This window comes from Ursus americanus, chromosome 20 (assembly GCF_024610735.1).
Source record: "Ursus americanus isolate L20-20 chromosome 20, mUrsAme1.1.p, whole genome shotgun sequence".
Taxonomy (NCBI): Eukaryota; Metazoa; Chordata; class Mammalia; order Carnivora; family Ursidae; genus Ursus; species Ursus americanus.
The window spans coordinates 28,204,478-28,224,690 of record NC_142146.1 but is presented as its reverse complement, the minus strand read 5'-3'; the positions used below and the strand labels follow the sequence as shown (position 1 = coordinate 28,224,690).

At 35.3% G+C, this 20,213-nt stretch overlaps 1 protein-coding gene across 4 annotated transcripts in view; it reads left to right on the top strand.

The window, feature by feature from the left end:
* The window catches only part of PIK3R4 (phosphoinositide-3-kinase regulatory subunit 4), a 77,293-nt gene that overhangs the window by 8,574 nt on the left and 48,506 nt on the right, over window positions 1–20,213 (top strand). For all 4 annotated transcript variants that reach the window (XM_045791739.2, XM_045791740.2, XM_045791737.2 and 1 more), the window contains exons 3-7: window positions 963–1,096; window positions 2,890–3,472; window positions 6,973–7,107; window positions 8,965–9,186; window positions 18,931–19,104. In XM_045791739.2, the coding sequence (XP_045647695.2) occupies window positions 963–1,096; window positions 2,890–3,472; window positions 6,973–7,107; window positions 8,965–9,186; window positions 18,931–19,104 (1,248 nt within the window). The remainder of the gene's footprint in view (window positions 1–962; window positions 1,097–2,889; window positions 3,473–6,972; window positions 7,108–8,964; window positions 9,187–18,930; window positions 19,105–20,213) is intronic.

Genomic DNA, 20,213 nt, shown 5'->3' with positions numbered 1-20,213 from the left:
CTCTTTAAGTCTTGTGAAATGCAGGGGTGCCTGGGTGGTTCAGTTGGTTGAGTGACTCTCGATTTCTGCTCAGGTCATAATCTCAGAGTCGTGAGATTGAGCTCCGCATGGGGCTCCACATCGAGTGTGGAGACTGCTTAAGATTCTCTCTCTCCCTCTGCCACCCACCCCCCATCCCACATGCATGTACATTTTCTTTCTTTTCCTCTCTTTTAGAAAGAAAAAAAAAGACTTGTGAAATGCAGGTCATATAATGATTCAGTGAAACTGCTTTGTCCTTTTCGGAATGTAGATAGATTTTTTTATTCCTTGTTTGAAGATTGTGTAAGTGTGCAGTGATTGGGCTATCTTTCCTTCCCTCTCTAGTCTTATACCTATACTTCGTAGCACTCCTCACATGTTTGTTCACTGGTTTATTTTATGTCTGTTTTCCTAGAATGAAAGCTTCATGAGGGCAAGGATTTTATCTATTATATGCATGGCTAGTGTCTAGTGTATAGTAGATACTTAATAACTCTTTGTTTGACGGTGAATAAATGAGTTGTCAGGTATGACTTCTCAGTTCCCTATGAACTTAATGTCTAAAATAAGTCCATACTTAAAAAAAAATCATTATTTCTTGTGACTTGTAAACTATCTCTAAATGTATGTATATATTATACACAAACATTTTCATTTTAAATTAGAGAACTAGGAAGTAATTTCACTTGGTTTTTTTTTTTTTTTTAAGGTGGAGAAATATTCAGTGGGCTTCTTTTGACTTTGCACTTTTAGAAACTGGTGATAAGGCAATGGACATTTTCCCAGTCTTGCTTGATCGTAGTTGTATGTTGCATTATAATTTTCAATTCAGTTTACTTCAGGTTTTTCGTTTTGAGTTTTGCGAATTCTCTGAATTGTTGATCTGTATTAAAGATATCTTGCATTGCATTTTTAATGGAATTATATCTGTTATTTTCCAGGTTGTGTTATAGCTGAGCTTTTTACAGAAGGTGTACCACTGTTTGATCTCTCTCAACTTCTGGCTTATAGAAATGGACAGTTTTTCCCGGAACAAGTGCTAAATAAAATTGAAGATCGCAGTATCAGAGAATTGGTAACTATGCTACAAGTATTTTCCATTAGGTTTTAATAGAATTGTGTTCTCACTTTGCATTAGAAAGCTCTCTGGAATTTTATGAATTTAGAACAAAGGAATAAAACCCCATAGACAATTATGAACAACCTATTTTTATTTACTTTGTTAGGGAGAAGTATATAATACTGTATCTCTTTTCAGGCACAGAGCTCATTTGACTAAATTTTATGTGTGTATAAAACATGCATGATGTTATAAACACAGACACATACACACACATGTCTTCAGCTCTGCTTGGATAGACTTGGGAGGAAGTAAAGAGGTGCCTAGGGGTTAGAGATGTTGTCCAGGATAGAGCTTGCTAGTAAGAAATGAAGAGGACATATATCTAAAATGAAAGAGACAGGAAACATCAACTTGAATATAATGCAGTAATATAGGGCCATGTCATAGAGAAACACCTTGCTTGGTATGTCTCTCTTGAGGCTGTTCTGGAAGGGAAGGCTATAGAGTCACTAATTACTATAGCAGAGCAGATAGGAGGAAGTCCGTGGGAGATCCCATAAGCCATATATCCACCTTACTGTTTGAGGGGATCTTTATTAAGTCCATCCATACAGTAACTGATTGACCCCCAGTCATGGAAAGTTATATTAAAATATTCTGTAGTAAGGTAGGGAAATACAGAATACATTTTGATTTCTCTTAGAAATGCCAAGTATTAAAAAATAAGATGTTTTAGAGGAAGCCGGTTTAGCTCATGTTCAGTGAACAGTGTACTGGATTAGGAGTTGGTATACCTGGTTGTTCTGTCTTTGGGTATGTCACTCATTTGTCATGTTGCATTGGCTAAGTGACTTCATGAATTTGGGCCTGCATTTTCTTAACTATGAAAGGAGTGAATCTGATGAATCTTTAAGGCTTAATCTGAATGTAAAAGGAATTCTATTTAAGCCAATTTTCCTGATATTTATAGTGCATTTGATTCCCTGCAAGTTCAATGCTAGGTGCCTATTTAGAATATAAACAGAAAGCGCAAATAACTAGATATATTTTTATGATATTTTAAGTATTTAAATAATGACTGATTCACTCTGAAGATCTAGGAAAATTAAACTGTGCTCTGTATACTGAAAGAAAATTATTTCCCTAAGATGCCAGAAAACATATGATAAATTCAAATCAGTCAGGTATATCACTTCTAGGGTTTGTAGGATTTAACATCTCTTACACTACTTGAGAAGTTTAAACCACTGATTCCCTTTTTGACTAGATCCTAGAACTACACTTAAACTATGTGTTCCCTTGGACTCGTGGTATTAAGACTCTAAATCAGAACTCTGATATATAAATAGATTTTAGTGGTTCTGTGATTCTTTTAGAATTGTGTGTAATTTTATATGTAAACATTTTGTGTATACATTTTTTTCTGGAGAAAACCCCATTGTTTCCTCAGATTCTCAGTGGTATTACCCCACTCAAAAATGTTTAAGAATCCTTGAGTTGTGGGCAGCAATGTATTACTCCCCTGTTTTAATAAGTGGGGAATGCCGAACAGGGTATATCCCCTCTTTATGTGTTTGGGTCATCTGTAATACATTACTATGTAATTTTCTGTTGCTTTGTAGGATAGTAGTAGAGTCTTATATTGTGGTCAGGTTCTGAAAGTAGTTTGAAAGGCGAAGATTGAGAAGAGTCAGAGTTACCTGAAAAATTCTTTATGTCATGTTTAAGTTGCCCTTGTAGCTTTCATCTGATTTAATCTGCTGTTCTCAAATCTATTTTTTACTCCCTTTCTCCCCTTGGTGTAGGTAACTCAGATGATTCACCGTGAGCCAGATAAACGTTTAGGGGCAGAAGATTACCTAAAGCAGCAGCGTGGCAATGCTTTTCCTGAAATATTTTACACATTCCTTCAGCCCTACATGGCCCAGTTTGCCAAGGAAACATTTCTTTCTGCAGATGAGCGCATTCTGGTTATACGGAAGGATTTGGGCAACATTATTCACAATCTCTGTGGACATGATCTGCCAGAAAAAGCAGAAGGAGAGCCTAAGGAAAATGGGCTGGTTATCTTGGTGTCTGTTATAACGTCCTGTCTGCAGACCCTTAAATACTGTGATTCCAAACTTGCTGCTTTGGAACTTATTCTCCATTTGGCCCCAAGATTAAGTGTAGAAATTCTTTTGGATCGTATTACTCCATATCTTTTGCATTTCAGCAATGACTCTGTTCCTAGAGTGAGGGCTGAAGCCTTGAGGACATTGACCAAAGTTCTTGCTCTTGTCAAAGAGGTTCCTCGCAATGATGTCAATATCTATCCGGAATATATTCTTCCAGGCATAGCCCACTTAGCCCAAGATGATGCTACTATTGTTAGACTAGCCTATGCTGGTAAGAGTTTATTGTCCAAGTAATAGCTGCTCATATTTTTGAAGTTAGTGACTATAATACATCTTGTTTCTCTGATTTCTTTGGGAATTCCAAGAATGAATTATAGTCCTGAACTTGTGTACATTTTAATAATTTTTGTAGGTAATCTGTTCCTGGGACTCAACTTTTGGTTGTACTGATTTTTGAAGTGATCAGAATTATCAAGTGAAAGTATGTAATACAGAATCCTGTGATTTTACTGGGTATACTACATTTAATTTGGAGTGAGACTAATGTTTACAAGTATGTTCTGATTTAGTGTCTTTAGGTCTTTATGAACTTTTTCTGATCAGATATGCTAGTTTGAGTATCAGTTGTAGGATACAAGTCTGTTGCCATTCAAAAAGATGAATTTTGCTGGATAATTTGGTGTCGAAAGAACCTAGCCAATACCAGATTTTAAGGTCCTTTTAGTTACTGTAGTGCTTAAGATGTATGGCTTCTTTGTGATGAAGCATAACACATCCACCTGTTCTACTTGTAATTCTTACTCATAAAATTAAGGTACAGATTCATGTTGTTAGCTCCCCAAATTGATTCTGCATACTTTTTGCATGGAAAATGTCACTGAAACATTAGTATAATTCATAATCTATTTTTAATCTGGAAATCAGAGATTCTGTTTTGGTCTTTGTAAATAGTACATAAAGTGTGGTGATGATATTGTCACTGTTTTGAAAGGTACTTGCTAGGTTTATTAAATTTACTATTTGCCTGTCATTATTTTAATGGAGCATATGAAAAATGGTCGTTGGACTTGGGCCTTATCTCTAGGTACAACCACAAAGTATGGTTGTTGGGTTGTTTCTCTCTCTCTCTCTCTCTATATATATATATTTATTTATTTATAGTTATCCATTGCCTATTATTTATGGTTTCTGGTTTCCGTAACTGTATAGGTATACTTGTCAGGACTAGAAAATTCAGGATTTCTTTAAGACAAGTACATCTGAGTTTATAATTTATAACAAAGCATATTTATAATTCACTTGGCAAACAAGTAATTAAACCAGAAAAAAATAAATAAAAGCTTATAGGTTTTAAAAACAAGCTGTATCTTTCTTTAGAGTTTTGTGACCTATTGTTGGTCTTAGTTTGTTCTCAGTTGTGTTAAATGGGTAAGGTTCTGATGTGTAGGTGCTGTATTAACATAGTGACAGTCAATTACTAATAGTGATAGCATAAAAATAATAGCTACTATTTATTGAAAAACCCGTGTCAGAAAATGTGCTCAAGGTTGCAAGGATTAGTTGCAAGAGATACATAAGTTTTAAGATAGATTTCAGATTCTAAGATATATGGAGTCTAAGATTCTAAGATCTATGTATCTTTTGCAACTAATCCTTGCAACAACCTTGAGCAATAGATGTTATATTACCTTCATTTTACAAGTGAGGAAATTGGCAATGGGAGAGGCTAAACAATATGACCTAAATGTATCTGGTCTCATTCTTTCTCAATTCTCAGAGCTGCTGGTCTCTGTACCTTGACTCTGAAGCAACTCTGCTTTTCTTTGGTCTCCTGGGTCTTCGTGGTGAGAGTCGGTGATAACCCAGGGTCAGTGATGGTACCTTGCGCTGGCTTAGTGCATGATAAAGCTGCCTTTTTTTCAGTAGAGCTAGAAGTCTATTTGAATTTTTATGGTTAAGTATAATTAAACCACACATGTCAGTAATTACAAAAGTTTAAAATCAATTTTTAAATGTCTTGTACAGTATTGTTTTTAAACGTAGAGGTGGTATAGATTTGTATCTTGAGTAAACTTTCAAGTGTGTTGTGGTTTATGAACTTAAATGGGGAAATAGGCATAGTTCTCAGATTTTAGAAGTGCCCAGGAAAGTAAAAGACTTTTCCTATTAAAGATACATCCATTAAAGTGGGGACATTCATCTGGAATTTGACTTATTATCAGAGGATGGCCAAAACTCTCCCATCTTTAGGGTGAGCAGGCATTACAGGGTACTCATGTCTTAGGTTCTTAGAGGTAAATTTTTGTTCTTCAGAGCAATGTTGAACCTGTTGGGGGTTGGGAATGGGTGGGACTCCATGATAAAGGTAATCACTGCATTTGATAGAATCAGCAATCTCAACTCTTGTGAGATGCACCTCAATTGTAGTGGTATTAAAAATTAGGGAAAAAGTGAGTCTTAGAATTGATATTAGTTAATTAAGCTTTAATGTTCAGTGCTATTTACTGCTAAGGAAAAGAGTACTTTTCCTGGTACAGTCATGTTAAGCACAGAAATGGGAGGGAAAGAAGGATAGAGACACAGGCATAAATAAAAAATGGAAGGGAGAAGAAAGTGTCAGCAGATCTGATAGCAAATGTGACAGCAGAAATTAGAAGTAGATATTTTCACAGTGGTAAGGAATATCAGACAGTCTTTGGAGAGTGTAGAGAAAGGAGAACGTACAACTGCAGAAACGTGGCAAACAATCTCATACTTTGGTTCATTAAGAACTTCAGAGTATCACAAGAAAAGCAGTCTAATATTAAATGGTTGATTCAGTTTGGTAATACCTCTTTGAGGTAGATGTGATTTATGTATGTGTGAAACATATGTTAAGTAGCCAGCTAGTAAGTGTCAGGGGCAGAGATTTAAGCTGGGGTCTGTGTGATTCTGAAGCCCAGCTTAGCCTGTTATTTTAATGTGAATGTTTGTCAGTCTAATGTATATCTCTCACCTGTTAAGATACTGTTTATAGGTCTCTGTAGAAGTATTAAGCTTTACCCTCAGTAGATTTGAATGCTATATTTTGGGCTGTTTTTGTATTTTTTCCCCAGTTTTATTGAGATACAATTGACTTACATCACTATATAAGTTTAAGGTATAAAGTGTAATGGTTTGACTTACACATATTCTGAAATGATTATCACAAGTTTAGTTGGCTTCCATCCTCATATAGGTACAATAAAAAGAAGCAAAAACAGAAAAAAGTTTTTTCTTTGTGATGAGAACTCTTAGAATTTGCTCTCTTAACTTTCATATATATCTTACAGCAGAGTTAGCTGTAGTGTTTATGCTGTACATTTTTGTATTTTTAAAAGAAGTTTATGTTTCATTATTAAAAACTGTTAGCTGTAGGGGCTTTTGGGTGGCTCAGTCAGTTAAGTGTCTGCCTTTGGCTCCGGTCGTGATCTTGTAGTCCTGGGATTAAGCCCACATTGGGCTTCGTGCTCCGTGGGGAGTCTGCTTTTACCTCTGCCCATCACCCCACTCGTGCTCTTTCTCGCTTGCTTTCACTCTCTCTCAAATAAATAAATAAATAAAATCTTTAAAAAACTGTTAGTCGTAGATGATGAGATTAGTTACCAAAAATCTGATTAGGTTAAATGGTAATTTTCGTCCTTAGTTTTATGATTATTATTTATATGTATAAAGACAGGAAGGAAAAGGTATAAACATTACAAGGATTTAAGATTATAATCATAAATTTCCCCCCCTTTTTTTTTTTTATAGAAAACATAGCTCTGCTGGCTGAAACAGCTTTGAGATTCCTGGAATTGGTACAGTTAAAAAATCTCAATATGGAAAATGACCCAAATAGTGAAGAAATAGATGAAGTTTCGCATCCCAATGGAAATTACGACACAGGTAGTATGATTTTCTCTTCAGATTTTTTATTTGGAATGAATTACTAATGTGGACTTGAAACTCATTATAGTTTTTGTGTAAGATGAAAGAATACTAGAATACTATATATATATCTATATATATCTTTTTTTTTTTTTTTAAAGATTTTATTTATTTGACAGAGATAGAGACAGCCAGTGAGAGAGGGAACACAAGCAGGGGGAGTGAGGAGGAAGAAGCAGGCTCATAGTGGAAGAGCCTGATGTGGGGCTCGATCCCATTACGCCGGGATCACGCCCTGAGCCGAAGGCAGACGCTTAACCGCGGTGCCACCCCAGGCGCCCCTATCTATATCTATCTATCTATATATATAGGAAAGGTCCCTGGTATTTCATTGTTCTCTCTACTCTGGTACACTGTTATCTAACCAGAAAATGATCAGCTTGTTGCCACAGATTCTAAGCTCAATTGTTTTTCAGCCACAATTGATTTGTTAACAGTAAAGCTAGCTGAATTGTATAATTCTTACAAGAGGAAAGAAGAAAACATTGACAACATCATAGCTAAAGAATCTAAGCCTTTTCTCCTTATGTGAATATACTTTTGAGTGTCCTCAATCATATACTGTGTTTATGTCGTACTCTCAATGATTTATGGATCAAACCCCACACCTTTTACTTTAAATGAACAGGTGAGCAGACGGTAAACTCTTTGAGGTCAAAGTTCCTGTCTTATGTTTCTTTACATACAAACAACTCTTAGCAGGCTTTTAATTAATGTTTATTGAGTTAAAGATTTAGAAGTAAAATAATACACTTAGATCTGTTCTAGGATATTTCTAGTTCAGGAAAACTAGAGAAATCTAGTTTTCAGATTTTTATGCTATACACAACGATAATGGCTCTATCACGTGTTAGGATGGCATCATTTTTAGACAGCATATATTCTCTGCAGTTGAAGATAGTGGAATAATTTTGAACTTATAGAAGAATGTATCAGAAATGAAATCCTCGCTTTTTTCATGGAATTACTTAGAAAATAATACTGTCCTACATTCTATAACCATGTAATTGGATGTTTATAGATAATGAAGTTAGGTGTTAAATCTTTTTTGGAATTAATCTAAAGTTTATCTTAATGTGAGCATAGTATGTTGCACATCAGACCACCTTTTCTCTTGACAGTGGCTGCACCAGGAGTGGCATCTTCCCCCATTCATTTAGCCAGCAGATAATTGATAAACATAAGCTCTGCATTAGGCAATTATGTGCCTGCTCTAAGCACTAGAAATATAGTGGTGAATAAGACAGAAAAGATCCCCTGTTGAGCTTACATTTTAGAAGGGAAAGGAAAAAGGGAGGGTGGGTAGGAGATAAAGTCAGAGAAGAAGGTGGTGGCCTGATTATGTAAAGCCTTGACAGGATTTGCAGTGTATTTTCTGCTTTCTAAAAATTTAGTAAACTGACCTTAAAAATGCTTTCTAAAAGTATTAAATTGTGTCATCAGTTTATATCCCTAACCAGTCTAGTATTTTGAAGTCCTTGATCAAGTTGGTTTTATTGATGTCTGTATGATCTTTTTGGTGCTTTCCCATAGTTTTTCTCCTTGAGCCTCAAAAATAGATCTGCTTAATTAATGAGATGGTAACCATGCTTGTGGCATCTGCTAATCAGGATGTTGTTCTCCAGTTTATATTTTGGTTTCCCATCTATCCTTCAGAGGTTTGAACAGTGGAAAAATTTAGTGATTATAGACTTTTTATGGTGGCTTCTCTAATTGTTCTTTTTCTCCAAGGAGTAAGAAAGAAGACTAGGTCTATATCTTGGGGGAAAAAAACTGATCCTATCTTTACTATTTTTTTTTTTTTTTTTTTTTTAGAGCTGCAAGCCTTACATGAAATGGTCCAACAGAAAGTTGTCACTTTGCTAAGTGACCCTGAAAATATTGTGAAACAAACCTTAATGGAAAATGGAATAACACGGCTGTGTGTATTCTTTGGACGTCAGAAAGCCAATGATGTTTTATTGTCCCACATGATCACTTTCCTAAATGATAAGAATGATTGGCATCTGCGTGGAGCTTTTTTTGATAGTATTGTTGGTATGTTTTTCCATTTGTTTTAAAATATATCTTTAAGATTTTGAATTATTCTCTCAAACAGTACTTCCGTGAGGTCTGAAAGATAGGTGACAAGACTACCAATTTCATTAATAGTGAAATGAGCTCCTAGTGTTTCTCTCTGTCTTTATGCTGCTTTTTTTTTTTCTTTTTTAAAGATTTTATTTATTTGACAGAGAGAAAGACAGCGAGAGAGGGAACACAAGCAGGGGGAGTGGGAGAGGAAGAAGCAGGCTCCCAGCAGAAGAGCCTGATGTGGGGCTCAATGCCAGGACTCTAGAGTCACGCCCTGAGCCAAAGGCAGACGCTTAACGACTGAGCCACCCAGGCGCCCCTTTATGCTGCTTTTGGATGATGAAAGTATCTTAGCTAATCAAGGGATTGGTTAATTAAATTATGATACATTCATATGAAGGAATATCATGTGGTCATTAAAAACAGTGTTTTAAAAGAATATTTAATGACCTGGGAAAGTACCATTAAATACTATTAAAGTAACCAAAGTATTCGTTGTATAAGGTAACGTAACAAATATGTTTAGAAAGAAGTCTGGAATATACTAAGATTTGTATAGTGATTATCTCTGGGGCTGGGATTATAGGTAATTATTTTCTTTATGTTTTGTCAAATTTTTTATAGTAAACATGCATCAGAAAGTAACTTTTACGATCAGAAAATAATAAGCTATAAGTATGAATGAAAATCAATTTAGTTAGGAAGAAAAGTAAAGCTTGCAGACTATGCTTTGTGTAAACTGAAAATTTGTGAAAAATTAAGTAGTTTTTTTTCTACTTTTTTCAAAATGTTAGTTTTTTGTTCATTTGTTTTTCAGATTCCTGTATAAGTGAAATCATATGTTATTTTTCTTTCTCTGACTTATTTCACTTAGCATAATACCCTCTAGATCCATCCATGGTGTTACAAGTGGCAAGATTTCATTCTTTTTTGTGGCTGAGTAATATTCCACAGTGTACAAGGATTCCTTTTTCTTCATATCCTCGCCAACACTTTATGTTTCTTGTCTTTTTGATTTTAGCCATTTTGACAGGTATAACGTGATATCTCATTGTGGTTTTGATTTAATTTCCCTGATGATTAGTGATGTTGAGCATTTTTTCATGTATGTGTTGGCCATCTGCATGTCTTCTTTGGTAAAATTTCTATTTAGGTCCTCTGCCCAGTTTTTAATCAGATTATTTATTTGGATGTTGAGTTGTATAAGTTCTTTATACATGGTGGACATTAACTCCTTATGAGATACATCATTTGCAAGTACCTTTTCCCATTCAGTAAATTAACTTTTAGTTTTGTTGATGGTTTCCTTCACTGTGCAAAAGCTTTTGATTTTGGTGTAGTCCCAATTGTTTATTTTTGCTTTTGTTTCTTTTACTTGAGGTAACTTATCTAGAACATGTTTCTATGGCCCGTGTCTAAGAAATTACTGCCCATGTTTTCTTCTAGGAATTTTATGGTTTCATATTTTACATTTAGGTCTTTAATCCATTTTGAGTTTATTTGGGTGTATGGTTTAAGAAAGTGGTTCAGTTTCATTCTTTTGCATGTAGCTGTCCAGGTTTCTCAGCACCATTTATTGAAGACACTGACTTTTCCCATTGTATATTCTTGCCTCCTTTGTCACAGATTAATTGACCATATAGGTGTGGATTTATTTCTGGGCCCTTTATCCTGTTCCATTGATCTGTGTGTCTGTTTTTGTGCCAGTACCATACCGTTTCGATTACTACAACTTTGCAGTATATCTTGAAATCTGGGAGTGTGATAGTTCCAGCTTTGTTCTTCTTTCTCAAGATTGCTTTGGCTATTTAAGGTCTTTTGTGATTCTATACAAATTTTAATGTTATTTCCTCTGGGTCTGTGTAAAATGTTGGCATTTTGATAGGGATTGCATTGGATTTGTAGATTGCTTTGGGTAGTATGGACATTTTCACAATATTTTTCCATCCCATGACCATACAGTATCTTTCCATTTATTTGTATGATCTTCAGTTTCTTTCATCAGTGTTTTATAGTTTTCAAAATCCAGTTTTTCACCTCCATGGTTAAATTTATTCCTAAATTCTTTTATTAATTCTTTTCGGTGCAATTGCAGATGGAACTGTTTTCTTAATTTCTCTTTCTGCTGCTTTGTTATTAGTGTATAGATTTGCAAGATTTCTGTGTATTTTGTATCCTGCAATTTTACTGAATTTATTTATTTTAATAGTGTTTTGGTGAAGTCTTTAGAGCTTACTATATATAGAATCGTGTTATCTGTAAATAGTGACAGTTTTACTTATTCCTTACCAATTTGGATGCCTTTTATTTCTTTTTCATGTCCAGTTGCTGCAGCTTAGACTTCCATTAATGTGTTGAATAAAAGTGGTGAGAGAGAGTGGACATCCTTGTCTTTTTCCTGTTCTTAGAGGAAAAGCTCTCAGTTTTTCACCATTGAGTATGATGTGGGTTTTTTATGTATGGCCTCTATTATGTTGAGGTATGTTTCCTTTAAACCCACTGTGTTGAGAGTTTTTATCATGAACAGATGTTAAATTTTGTCAAAATGCTTTTTCTGCATCTGTTGAGATGACCATATAATTTTACTCTTTGGTTTACTAATGTGATGTATTGATTTGCAAATACTGAATCATCCTTGCATCTCGAATAAATCCCACTTGATTGTGTGTGGTGAATGGTTGTTTTTTTTAATGTATTGTTGAATGCTCATTGAATGGGTTGCTCACATTTTGTTGATGATTTTTGCATGTGTGTTTATCATAGATATTGGCCTACAGTTTCCTTCCTTTCTTTCTTTCTTTCTTTCTTTCTTTCTTTCTTTCTTTCTTTCTTTCTTTCTTTCTTAAATTGTGTCTTTGTCTGGTTTTGGTATCAGGGTAATGCTGGCCCCATAGATTGTATTTGGAAGCTTTCCTTCCTCTTCTGTTTTTTGGAATAATTTGAGAATAGGTATTAAATCTTCTTTGAATGTTTGGTAAAATTCACCTGTGAATCCATCTGGTTCTGGACTTTTGTTCTTTTGGAGGGGTTTTTTGTTTTGTTTTGTTTTTTTGTTTGTTTTGTTTTTGTTTTTAAAGATTTTATTTATTTGAAAGAGGCAGAGATAGCATGAGTTGGGAGAGGGGGAGAGGGGAAGGGAGAGGGACAAGCAGACTCCATGCTGAGCAGGGAGCCCAACTTGGCGCTCCAAAAACACATCTGAGCCGAAACCAAGAGTCAGCCACTTAACAGACTGAGCCACCCAGGTGCCCCTCTTTTGGAGTTTTTTGATTACTGATTCAGTTTCATTACTAGTAATTGGTCTGTTCAGATTTTTTTATATCTTCTTGGTTTACTTTTAGAAGATTGTATGTTTCTAGGAATTTTATCCATTTCTTCTAGTTTGTCCAGTTTGTTGGCATATAATTATTTGTAGTTCTCTTTTATAATCCTTTGTATTTCTGTGGTGTCAGTTGTTACTTCTCCTTTGTTTCTGATTGTTATGAAATAGTATATGCCAAAGCCATGGTATTATGGTTACCAAGTAACCTTTTTTTACGTCATTTTGCCCATGATTGTAACAGCTTATCTGTTAGCTTAAATGACTGAAAAACTATTCTACACATTGGAAAGCTTCGCTGGTACCTGAACTTTCTCATGTAGTTGCAGAAAGCTGTAGGGCTTAGATTTTGGTTCCCAATAATCTACGAAAATAACTGCTAAATGGTTTGCCTTTGTTTTTTTCCCAAAAAATAAAAAGAGAAAACAAACTCATATAGCAACAGTATCGGTATTTTTGCAAATGCTGCCTTATAATGTTTTTGGAGAAAATGGTACTTTTCCCCTTTTGAAAAGTTTTGAAATTGTATGCTGTTCTTGCTTTGTTACTATTGGAGATTATTGTTATCTCTCCTCTTTTCAGACATCTTTATAGTTAAAAAATTAAAATTTTTTGATGTATAATTGATATATATTAGTTTCAGGTGTACAACAGTGATTCAACATTTATATATATATTATGAAATGCTCACCAAGGTGAGTGTATTTACTATCTGTCACCAAAGTTATTGCAATATTATTGTTTATATTCTATATTGTATTTTATTTTACATTCCATGACTTATTTATTTTATAGTGAAGTTTGTACCTCTTAATCCCCTTCACCTGTTTCATCCATCTCCACCCTTCTTTCCTCCGGCAACCACCAGTTTGTTCTTTGTATTTATGAGTCTGTTTCTGTTTTGTTTGATTTTTCATTTTGTTTTTTAGATTCCATATATAAGTGAAATTACATGGTATTTATCTTTCTCTGTCTGACTTGTTTAACTTAGCATAATACCCTTTAGGTCTACCCATGTTGTTGCAAATGGCAAGATTTCACTCTTGTGACTAATACTCCATTGTATATATGTACCACATCTTCTTCATCCTTTCATCTGTTGATGGACACTTAGGTCCCTTCCATATCTTGGTGATTGTAAATAATGCTGTAATGAAAATGGGAGCACAGATGTCTCTTTGAGACCCTGAATTCATTCATTTGGATGTATACCTAGAAGTGGAATTGCTGGGTAATACGGTATTCCTATTTTTAAATTTTTGGGGAACTTCCGTGCTGTTCACCATAGTGGCTGTATCAATTTACATGCCCACCAATAGTGTACAAGAATTCTCTTTTCTCTACATTCAGGTACTTTGCCCATTTTGTAATTGGATTGTTTGTCTTTCTGGTGTTTAGTCGTACAAGTTTTTCATATATTTTGGATATTAACCCCTTATTGGATATATCATTTGCAAGTACTTTTTCCCATTCAGTAGGTTGCCTTTTAGTTTTGTTGATGGTTTTTTCCACTGTTTGTGTTAGTTTATTGATCTATCTCAGTTTTGCATCTCAGACTCCTCTAACTCTGTTCTTATACTTTGCTTCTCACATCTTCGTCTTTCTTGCTTTCTTCTTTCAAATCTTATTTTTATTTCTTTTTTGTGGAAAAGGTGGTGCTTAGAAATTCCACCATCTATTGATCAATTCATGTGTATTTTGAATCATGCCTTTATGCTATTTTTTTTTGAACAACCAACACCTTTTTAAATTTTTATTTATTTTTGTATAATATTTTTTATTATATTATGCTATTTTTTAATTTTAAAATAATTTTTATTGTTTTTATTTTGTTTATAAAAGTAATACATGCTTGCTGTAGAAACTTTGGAAAATAAACCAAGAAGAAAATAAATCACCTCTAATCTTACAATCCTTTATGACCTCTATTAATGTTTTGGTGTTTTATTTCTGAAGGTCACTCTTCTTTCCATCCCATTTTGTCATCTTGTCATATATGTTATGAGGCACTGTTGTGTACATGGTAAGAGTAGACACTCTGGAGCCAGACTGTTGGGTTCACGTTCTGGCTTTGTCATTTACTAGTTGTGGTTTTTGGGGAAATCATGTAATCTCTTTTTTTCCTTAGTTTCTGTATTTGTAAAATGGGAATAATACTAGTACCTATCTAGGGGCTCCAGGTTGGCTAAGTTGGTTAAGCATCTGCATTCAGCTTGAGTCACGATCCTCAGTCCTGGGATCGAGCCCCGCTTCACTGCCTGCTCAGCGGGGAGCCTCCCCCCCCCCACTTTTGCGTGCACAGGCGGGCACTCTCTTTCTCTCTCTCAAATAAATAAAATCTTTAAAAAAATAGTAGTACCTATCTGTTGTGTTGTGAAGATAAAATGAATTAACATATGTAATAGTGCTGGGCACATAAGTATTGTGTATGTATTATATTACTTTTTGATCTTATTTTATTGTGTTTTAATTCTTTTTCTGGTAACATATTCTAAGCATTTTCTCGTGTCATTAAAATTTTTTTGAAACCAGGGCGCCTGGGTGACTTCGTTGTTTAAGTGTCTGCCTTCAGCTCAGGTCATGATCCCTGGGTCCTGGGATCAAGCCCCACATCAGGCTTCTTGCTCAGGAGTGAGCCTGCCTTTCCCTTTCCCTCTGCTTGTTGCTCCCCCTACTTGTGCTCTCTCTCTCTCAGATAAATAAATAAAATCTTAAAAATTTTTTTTTTCAAACCATAATTTAATAGAGTAAGATATTCCATTATATGGTTTTACCAAAATTTATCACTTTTGGATATTTAAATTATTTTCATTTTTTTTTCATATTAGAGATAATATTTTACATAAATATTTGCTTCTAATTATTTTCTCAGGATAGAAGTCTGAAATTTTAATTATTGGGTTAAAGAATATGAATATATTTTTAAAACTCCTGATACATTTTATAAGCTTTTCAAAAAACACTGTATCATTTTCCATTCTGATCAGCATTGTTTGACCATACTGCCTACCCTTTAGCATGGAACAGGCTTCAAATAATCTTTGCCTGTTGGTATGGTAAAATGATAACTTGTTTTGATGTATATTTCTCTGCTTATTTGTGGAGGTGAAAAACTTTCTCATGTTGATTACTCATTTGTACTTCTTATTCTGTGATTTTTTTATTATTTGGCCCATTTTTTTCGATGGCTGTATGCCTTTTTGATGTTTTTGAGCCTTTTATAAATGTACGTTAGCAGCAATGTCCACAATAGTCAAAATGTGGAAGGAACCGAGATGCCCTTCAACAGACGAATGGATAAAGAAGATGCCCATATATACAATGGGATATTACTCAGCCATCAGAAAGGGTGATTACCCAACATTTGCATCAACGTGGATGAAACTGGAGGAGATTATGCTAAGTGAAATAAGTCAAGCAGAGAAAGAATGATCATATGGTTTCACTTGTAGAACATAAGGAATAGCACGGAGGACATTAGGAGAAGGAAGGGATGAGTGAAGGGGGAGAAATCAGGGGGCGACGAACCATGAGAGACAATGGACTCCAGGAAACAAACTGAGGGTTTTAGAGAGGAGAAGGGTGGAGGGATGGGTTAGCCCAGTGATGGGTATTAAGAAGGGCACGTATTGCATGGAGCACTGGGTGTTCTACACAAATAATGAAACATGGATGACTACATCAAAAACTAATGATGTACTCTGTGGTGACTAACATAACAAAATAAATAAAAACATTAATTTTTAATCATTGGCAAATACTTCTCTCAAGTAACTTGTTAGGTTAATAATCTGTTGGGTGCACATCTTTTTATTTTTAAATTTATTTATTGATTGATTGATTGACAGAGACAGCCAGCGAGAGAGGGAACACAGGTAGGGGGAGCGGGAGAGGAAGAAGCAGGCTCCCAGCAGAGGAGCCTGATGTGGGGCTTGATCCCAGAACGCCAGGATCACGCCCTGAGCCGAAGGCAGATGCTTAACGACTGAGCCACCCAGGCGCCCCACATCTTTTTTTTTTTTTTAAAGATTTTATTTATTTATTTATTTATTTGACAGAGATAGAGACAGCCAGCGAGAGAGGGAACACAAGCAGGGGGAGTGGGAGAGGAAGAAGCAGGCTCCCAGTGGAGGAGCCTGATGTGGGGCTCGATCCCATAACACCAGGATCACGCCCTGAGCTGAAGGCAGACGCTTAACCGCTGTGCCACCCAGGCGCCCCCAGCCACATCTTTTTTTTTTATAATGCTTTATTTTTCATACTTAACTGTTTTTTTTTTTTTTTTAAAGATTTTATTTATTTGACAGAGAGAGACAGCCAGCGAGAGAGGGAACACAAGCAGGGGGAGTGGAGAGGAAGAAGCAGGCTCCTAGCGGAGGAGACTGATGTGGGGCTCGATCCCAGAACGCTGGGATCACGCCCTGAGCCGAAGGCAGACGCTTAACGACTGCGCCACCCAGGCGCCCCCATACTTAACTGTTTAATTGAACTTTATTTTGGTCTGTGGTGTAAGATGAAATCTGATTTTCCTCAGAAAAATAATCAGTTTTCCTGACACTATTAAAACATTTCATTTCTTTCCATTGATTAATGAAGCTTATGTTACATGTTGCATGCTTATGTCTTTCAGTTTTAGTTTTCTCAGTATCTTCTATTCCCTCTATTCTAACCCTATTATTATATCATATTTATTATATCATAATTTTTCTAGATTTATAAGCAACTTTAGTATCTGGTAGGTTAAGTTCCCCAGATGTCAGTCTTATTTTCCAAAGTGTTTTGAGCTATTTTGGCTCATTATACATTTCACCTTGTAAAGTTCCTAAATAAAATCCACTGGAATTTTAGGTAGTATTTTTCCTTTTATTAAAGAAAAAATTTTTATAATTGCATTTCAATTGTAGGAGAAATACGCTTTTTTAAATTATTCAAAATCTGTAAAGTAAAATGCCAATAGTTGGATTTTCAGAAGTCCTACTCTGGATTTTGTTTTTAGTTTGATATCTTCAGGTGTTTATTGCCATATCTCTAATATTTTTCTACTACTTTTAAGAATTTTTGACTTTAGACTTTATCTCTAGACTTTTTTCTATGCCATATGAGGGTTTAACTCGTACCGTGTCCTGATCCCTCTTCTTCGTTTTTGCGATGTAGATCACTATTTTCAGTGCTTTAGTTTTTAGTGTGTTGTTTCTATAACTTTAAATAATTAAACCTACTTCTTATTGATCTCCCTGATTTGGACTACAAGGAGATGAGTGCCCCTTTCCTTCTGTTTCTCCTTTTCTTTGTTACTTGGTTATTTCAGCCAGTTATTAATTGACAGTCAACTAACAAGTGCATTGCATGGTTGATAATATTTATATTTTGTTCTGTAGTCATAATAAAGTCTTGTGCTTGTATAGACTGATTCTGAAATTTCAAAGCAAAATTAACATGATTATGAATGTGTAAATTTTATTGACTTTAGAACTAAGTAGTGTACTGTATTTGTTTCCCCCCAGTTCTAATGCCGTGACTCGTTTATCACTCGATGAAACTGTTTATGGCGGCGTCAGTGGACCCCCTTCTGTCTTCTGCAGATTATTAAGGACATTGCACATTTTAATTTACTTTTTATTTATACCATTATTTTCTTGAACAATTTTTTGTTTGTTCTGGGGTTTCAGATTCCTTTGTTTTCCTTTCGAAAGAAATAAATCTTCTTTCCCTTGTCTGTAATATCAAGCTTCTTTCTTACCAGTTTTACCTATTGCTTGTAATCTCCATTTTTCTTTTTGTTAACATTTTTGAAATATATTGGCTTTTTGTTCTAATTTGACTGATTGATTTCTGAATCTTTGCTAGCTATTATCAGTTTATCCCCTTGAATTCCTGGGGTATATCTGTCATTTTTTTATATTCTACATTCTTTTTTATTTTGCCAAAGAACATCCTCAAGAAACTTTCTTAGGTAGGGTTGCATAGGAAGTTAACCCAGATAGTCTTTGTGTGTTGCAAAATGACTTTTTTTTTGTTCTCTTATTTTGTTGGCAGTTTAAGTATAAAATTTATTTCATAACTTTGGAGGTCTTGCTCTGTTGTGTTCTGGCCTCCATTGTTGCTAAAGATTATTTTGTGAAGATCGTTTTCATTGTTCCTCTTTCCTTTTTGGGGACATATTTTTCTTTTTCTAAGTTCATAAGATCTTTTTTTCCCCTTGGTTTTCCAGAATATCTTGGTGATTTGCTTTGGTGAGGATCTTTTTCATTTATTGTGCTGAGTAGGAAATGCAATGTCCTATTCTAGATTGTTGCTCACTATATTTGGGTTTTGATTAATTTTATTGTTTAACTTAATAGCATTTGTACTTTCAGGTATAGAATAATCATGTAATGTTGCTTCTCTTTTAGGTGTTGCTGCGTATGTTGGTTGGCAAAGCTCCTCAATTCTCAAACCCCTGCTGCAACAAGGTCTTAGTGATGCTGAGGAATTTGTTATTGTTAAAGCTCTTAATGCCCTTACCTGTATGTGCCAGTTAGGGCTGCTACAAAAACCCCATGTCTATGAATTTGCCAGTGATATTGGTAAGTTTCTGTTTCTCAAAATTAGAAGGAGAAAATTAAGGGTGTCTTAAGAGAAATAACAGATGATAGAGCATTGTAAAAGTTCTAGGCAATATAGAGTCAGATTGTCAACTTTATTGTCCCTTGTGTGTGTGTGTGTCTGTATGTGTGCACACGTGTGTGCGTGTTCATGCATGCTTGCATGTGTGTAAGAGACAGGCAGGCAAGCAAACAGGATCGTTTGGTCCTCTAGCCCAGCTTGGGATATATCTCTTTGTTTTTATCTGTAGTTAAGTCTTTAACTTGAAAAGTAGATTTTTTTGTTTTGTTTTGTTTTTAACATGATGAAGATAAAGTCTTTAACTGCTCTGAAGAGTCAACTTATTTTTTGAACACTTGACCACCAGTTAAGAAGCTGAAATTGGGGGCGCCTGGGTGGCGCAGTCGTTAAGCGTCTGCCTTCGGTTCAGGGCGTGATCCCAGCGTTCTGGGATCGAGCCCCACATCAGGCGCCTCCGCTGGGAGCCTGCTTCTTCCTCTCCCACTCCCCCTGCTTGTGTTCCCTCTCTCGCTGGCTGTCTCTGTCAAATAAATAAATAAAATCTTTAAAAAAAAAAAAAGAAGCTGAAATTGAATGTGCAGGATTGTCTATTGTCATTGCACTGATTGCCACTTAAGAATTCATAGTGTTGAAGTTACTACTGTTAACAATTTTATTAACCAGTGAAAAGAATTCATGTTTGACCTTTATAGCACTTAACTTATTTCCTTCAACTGAAAATTCAGAATTAGGACAAACAAATAAATACGACACTTTCTAAAATTAAGAATATTTGGAACTTTTAGTCTTATGTCTTCATTTTAAGAAAATAAGCAATATAAGATACTAAGTTGACTCTGTCCTGAGAGGACATGAAATCTTAGAAAATTGCCTTTTTTGGATAAAATGCTTAATTTCTGCTCAATGCTTTGCCAAGGAAAATTAATAGAAAACGAAAATTGGGGGCGCCTGGGTAGCGCAGTCGTTAAGGCGTCTGCCTTCGGCTCAGGGCGTGATCCTGGCGATCCGGGATCGAGTCCCACATCAGGCTCTTCCGCTATGAGCCTGCTTCTTCCTCTCCCACTCCCCC